The sequence below is a fragment of the Sinocyclocheilus rhinocerous genome, unplaced genomic scaffold, assembly GCF_001515625.1.
Source record: "Sinocyclocheilus rhinocerous isolate Xijiao unplaced genomic scaffold, SAMN03320098_v1.1 scaffold942, whole genome shotgun sequence".
In the NCBI taxonomy this organism is placed as follows: Eukaryota; Metazoa; Chordata; class Actinopteri; order Cypriniformes; family Cyprinidae; genus Sinocyclocheilus; species Sinocyclocheilus rhinocerous.
This window is the reverse complement of record NW_015627890.1, coordinates 2,798,743-2,804,970: the sequence shown is the minus strand read 5'-3', so window position 1 is coordinate 2,804,970 and position 6,228 is coordinate 2,798,743. Positions and strand designations below refer to the sequence as shown.

The 6,228-nt window shown below is 34.1% G+C and overlaps 2 protein-coding genes across 2 annotated transcripts in view; both read right to left on the bottom strand.

The window, feature by feature from the left end:
- Positions 1-641, bottom strand: part of LOC107735523 (lipase maturation factor 2-like) — a 9,942-nt gene extending 9,301 nt beyond the window's left edge. Inside the window, exon 1 of the mRNA XM_016547179.1 lies at positions 420-641. Coding sequence (XP_016402665.1) covers positions 420-513 — 94 coding nt within the window. The 5' untranslated portion in view covers positions 514-641. The remainder of the gene's footprint in view (positions 1-419) is intronic.
- A 747-nt stretch (positions 642-1,388) lies between these two features.
- Positions 1,389-6,228, bottom strand: part of LOC107736138 (C2 domain-containing protein 5-like) — a 30,422-nt gene continuing 25,582 nt past the window's right edge. Inside the window, exons 23-24 of the mRNA XM_016547632.1 lie at positions 2,441-2,587; positions 1,389-2,360 (exon numbers count right to left, since the gene is read on the bottom strand). Coding sequence (XP_016403118.1) covers positions 2,235-2,360; positions 2,441-2,587 — 273 coding nt within the window. The 3' untranslated portion in view covers positions 1,389-2,234. The remainder of the gene's footprint in view (positions 2,361-2,440; positions 2,588-6,228) is intronic.

Sequence of the window (6,228 nt, the reverse complement as noted above, 5' to 3'; positions counted from 1 at the left end):
TTTAATTGCAGTGTTCTTAATCTTTATAAGTTAGTAGTACTGTTCGGGTTTACAGTGTGGGGGCGTGTTAGAACGAGCCGTTTTAGGTAGGCGTGGTTGACTCTTAACTTTAATAAAGAATATCTCTTTGGATTTGAGACTTTAGTCTTTGAAACTTTACAGATCTTCTTTATGCACCAAGAGCTTGTAACACTCCAAAGAGAAAGGAAAACTTGAAATCGCATCATATGACCCCTTTAATATAGGCTAGTTTCTTAGATTTTACAGTCTGGGTTTTTCTGAACATGCGTCAACATGCTCCATCTAATGAGTTTTTTTTTTTGCACAGACAGTTCTGCAAGACATTTAATACCGCATGTGTCACTGATGAACTTGTGCTGTTAGTTCAATACATGCAAGTTAAACAAATCTAAACTCACCTGGAATCTGTACGTAAAGAGACGCGAAGGCAAACATATAAATAGCAGACAGGCACCACAAGAACATGTGCATCGGCAACCTTATTTCTCCCATTATGTGTACAATAAAGTCCTAAAGGAAACAGATGGAGTAGGAATCTCGTCAAGATGGAGATCAGGAAGGTTTGAATTCACAGAACTGACTGAGCGACACGTCTGACGTGCAGGAACGGAGAAGCGCGCTGTTTGCCAACGAATCCTACTATAGCGAAGAATTGGCTCATGAATATTAATTACGTCACGCTCGGGGACGTGAAATTGATTGGTTGAATGGTGTACGTTAGTATATGGATGTTAGAGAACTGGCGTAATCGGAAATTGCGTCAGCGCAGGGAACGATCCATACTATGGCAAGCCGTTTTAGCATTAAATACTCCTTGCTGTACTAGTAGATCTAGTACTGGTAGCTCTACTGGAGTGAATTACGTCAGAGACGCTCGTCCGTGAGTGCAGCCGATTGGCTGAAAGGCAGACTTTGGACTCGTCTAATGAATATTAAGCAGGTTGCATACTTACCTGGATGATCTCAGAAGGCTGACAAATAAAAATCAACATGACCTAATTACTATTTATGAGTGAATATCAGCCGTGCTCACATTTTTTTTTTTTTTTAATATTATTTATATATTTTTTAAGATCGTTTCATTTGTTAGAAGTGTAGAGATTTTTAGAATACTGATGTGAGCTCAGAATGGAATAATTATTTAGTGTGTTCTTGAATTTACTAAGAGAAAAATGATTAAAAAAGGCACTTGCTCACAAATCAAATATAACTGTCTTTTGGGCAACGTATTCTGCATTGATTGCAGTTATAATATTTTAGATCAGATCATAATGAGAAATGAAATTCACTTGAGAAAACCATTATATGTATATATAAATATACTCATTAAAAACAGAAGAATTTAACAAGGACTAAACACATCAGAGCAATAATAGTTTTATTCAATTATATCTTATTAATGTGCAATTTTGATTTGTCCTCAGGCAAACACATATACAAAATAACAGCATTAAAAGTCAGTCCACGCAGGAGCAGAGTCGTCCACCTCATATCCAGAGTGACCCATCATCTGTACATTCAAGTGTCAGTCCATGGTGAATGACAACTCCACCCTAAAATATCTTTGTTTCTTAATGATTAACCGGCATTGCACATGCAAAAAAATCGGGCCAGCCTTGCAGAAGTCAGACCCAAACATTATGATTAAATAAAAGCATACATTGTGGCACATGAAAGCAAACAAACGTTTCCAGCATATGACATGATTTTAAAGAGATCAGTAGGACATGACAGGAAGTGTCTTATTTGAAACCAGTATTTAAAATCATTAACTGGATGTCCATGCGAGTGCATCAGTAGTTTATACCTTCATTTAAATACAAAACACGGCAATTTAGAGAGTCGTTGACGCATTTACACACTCTTTGCGAACACAAAAGACGCATTTTATAGACCTTTTGAATTTGGTAGCTGCCTCCACCACATATGGACAAAATGGAATGTGAACAACAATGGCCAATACATAGAAACATGGCAGATGACCTTTCTGAAAGGCTTCCGATGGAGGAATTTTTAAATATTCTGAAATAAAACCAAATATTGGCCATTTAAAGGATCTAAAATATGACACTTGGGAGAACCAACCAATAAGGTCTAGATTTTTGCTTCTTTTTGGAGATTTGGTTGGTAGATTCAGCGTGAAACTGCTTCAAATGGCATGGTTCATGTTAAAACTTGTTTACTTGAGAGTTTGTCTGTGTGTGTATGTGGGTTCACGTTCCTTCCCCACCGTTGGAGGTCTGTGTTGTGGCTGACTGTGGCTGTACCGAAGTCAACTCGAGTTCAGATTCTCGGACAAAAATAACAGCGTCCCCACTGACATTAATTAGGCACTGCGCCTGTAAAATACAACACAAGCATAAATGAACAAACATGATGGGTTGAGTGTGTACGAGTGTGTGACTGTGCATGTATTAACCTGGTTCTTGTTAGGGTTCTCCATGAACACACACTCCTTCATGCTGTAGGAGACGACAGCATTTCCTCCAAGAGCAGCGACGTGGGCGCGAACCATCGCAAATACTTCAGCAATAAACGTATGCAGAAACCCACTTACACCTCCCTCCTAAAACATAAGAAAAAATAATAATAACAGTAATAATACAATGTGACATTAATACTAAATAATATTAATACCAAGAATATAAAAATTAATTACAATTTACTAATTGTAATGACTTTTAAAAACATTAATATTATTAAAATATTTATTACACTCAAATTAACAATATTTTGCACTGTTATTATTATTATTTTTCATTTAATGATGCTAAATAATTTTATAATATTAATAACTTATTATATAAGTAATAATAACAACAATTTACAACAATATTAATACCAATATTTCCATTAATGTTAACAATTGTAATTATCTGTAAAAAAAAAAAAAAAGAATATTAATAAAATACTTAATATTAATCATATTTATTATTATATGAATAACAATTTTAATAGCACACAAATGTTTATTATTATTAAACTATAAATAGTAATTTCATTACTATTAATGTTAACAGTTGTAATTAATTGTAATATTATTATTGTATTATATTTTTGTAATTGTCATTACTATTATTAATTCTAATTAATTTGAATAATATTTATATTATTAAAGATATTTAATTGTGTAATAGCATTAATAAAAAAATTAAACACCAATAATATTTATTATTGTTATTACTATTATTATTATATATCAGTTATTTTAATTGCATTAATATTATAAACATTTAATATTCTGTTTCATTTATTATTATTATTATTATTATTATTTATTAATAATAATACGAAGCAGCAGCAAATTTCTTAATGTGTGTGAAGTGAATAAGTCTGAATAGGGATTTATGGTAGTAAAAACAGTGAGACTGCTACCTCTCTGAGCGAGGTGGTCTCTCGTAAAAAAAAAAAAAAAGAATATTAATAAAATACTTAATATTAATCATATTTATTATTATATGAATAACAATTTTAATAGCACACAAATGTTTATTATTATTAAACTATAAATAGTAATTTCATTACTATTAATGTTAACAGTTGTAATTAATTGTAATATTATTATTGTATTATATTTTTGTAATTGTCATTACTATTATTAATTCTAATTAATTTGAATAATATTTATATTATTAAAGATATTTAATTGTGTAATAGCATTAATAAAAAAATTAAACACCAATAATATTTATTATTGTTATTACTATTATTATTATATATCAGTTATTTTAATTGCATTAATATTATAAACATTTAATATTCTGTTTCATTTATTATTATTATTATTATTATTATTTATTAATAATAATACGAAGCAGCAGCAAATTTCTTAATGTGTGTGAAGTGAATAAGTCTGAATAGGGATTTATGGTAGTAAAAACAGTGAGACTGCTACCTCTCTGAGTGAGGTGGTCTCTCTAATGAAGAACATGTTGATGATGCCAAGGTATTTGATGATCTTTGCTCCAGGAATGAAAGAGAGCGGGGTCATTTTGACCACTGCGACAGAACTGCCCGAGTAGGAACGATTTGACCGAAGAGAACGAGAGCGACCTTCAGGCAACGGGCTGGCCTTCTCCATAGATGATGCTGTTGAGAGTAAGAGAGAGAGAGAGGGAAAGAGAGAAAGAGAAGAGAGAAAAGAAAGAGGGGGGTGGAATATACCAGACATGGCCTTCAGAGGGCGCTGTACAAGACCAACGGATGTGACGAGACAAACATAGTGTGACCGAGGAAAATGGGCATGTGTGCATTTGTGTGTTGCAGATCAGCAGCATGTGATCAAAGCAAAGCAACAGTACTGCACCATGCAAATAAACAGCATGCAAACACAGAGACAGAGGAGGAGAGAAAGAATGAATGTACGCATGTTCAGTCTGCCTTGATAAATCAGAGGATGATGAGCTTTGAAGAGGGAGGACACTTTTTCCATCAAGAGTGTGAAAGAGCTCAATCTCAAAGCTGTAATACATCATACATGACGCTGCATCACAACTGTTACACAGAGCGCTAATGCGCATGCAGCTCCCAAACATCGCTCAAACTATCTGTCAGTGGACTGAATTAGGGCTGGGCGATATTAATGTGATTATTTTGTTGACGGCATACAATAAAGCAACACAGTGAATACTGCAATGATTTCAGTGGCTGTTGAGTTGATATTTCAGCATCTACATAAATATTGAGATATATTATGAAAAAGAGATTTTTTTTTTTTTTAGCTATAACGCCCAACCCTGAACTGTACAACCTGTGCAGCCATACTTAAGATGCATTAACGCATCATATGTTACTCTGCATGGGACAATGACAGAGTTGGTCTGTGCTTTATTCATACTCATCACATCAGCAAGATCAATTATGAAATCACTGAGGCACAACTGAAAGAGTGACAGTCTTCATCTTGGTTCCTCACTAGGACTCAACCTTCACACTATGTTAATCATGTTTGATTGGATCGGCGTATGGCAGCAAGACTTGTCCACTTTTGGATGCAGGACATGGGAGTATGTGTGTGTAAGGATGCGTGAAGAAGTATAGACTGTAGTCAGAGTAGATGCCATTTTAAATTTGATACATTTGATTTTTAATGAATACGAGGCTGTGAGGGTTAGAAGATAATGTCATACTGCTGTGTACAGAGGACTTTAAAACAATATTGAACACATTGAACCAGAGCCCCATTTTCGTTCACATTAAATAAAATATGTAAAAAAATCAATAATTCACCAAATAAAATTATTCACCAAAAAATGTTAACTTTTGGAACACCAAAATGAAAACATACTCCTAAACCATTTTACTTCCATACTGTTTTACATACAAAACACAAAAAATTATATTAATTAAAATATATATTTTTTGTGTTTTGTATGCGTTATGTATTATTTTAGTGGAATTTGGAATAATGTGCACCTATGAAATTAACGTAATAAGACCAAGAAAATGTAAAAATTTTTTATTAAGGGCCCATTTTGATTTCATCTTAAAGTTAAAGATCCTTTTAAGTATGCAGACTACTCCAACTAGGGTCTATGTGATTGTGCATGTCTGTGTATGTAAGCGAGTTTGCGTGTGTGCTCCTACTTGTTTTAACCGATCCGCGTCTTATGGTGTGAGCTTTCAGTTTAAGCTGCTCTATCCAGGAGCTGCATCTGTCTGCAAAGGAACTGTAATCAACTGAGGAGGCTGGACACACACACACACACACACATATATATATATATATATATATAGACCGACATTCAGAAACAAACACAGATAGACACAAACACGCACATAGAAATATGCGGTCACAAATCCCGCAGACAAGTACATACACACAACGACACAACAGAGGGACAAAGAGAAGAGGAAACAAGACACAGAAAGAAAGAAAGAAAAAAAGGGGTAAAATGGATGATGCTAGTGTGTGTGCTGCAGCACTTCAAACTGTCACACACAAAAGGAGCAGAAATCAAAAGGGGAAAAAAACACCCTGCTGCCTCCAGAACTCTTAGCAACAGATCAGGTACTGACCTCTGGCTGATGGATGGCTGCCAACCTCTGATAGACCTGAGACACACAAAGGAAACCAATGCAGTGTTAAAGGGATGACACTAAAGAAAACAGGATTTTCCTTAATATTGTGAAGAGCCAATGTGCAATGTAGATATCAGATCTCAATAATTTTTCCTAAGATTTTCAGTGGTCCCAGCAAAAAACAAA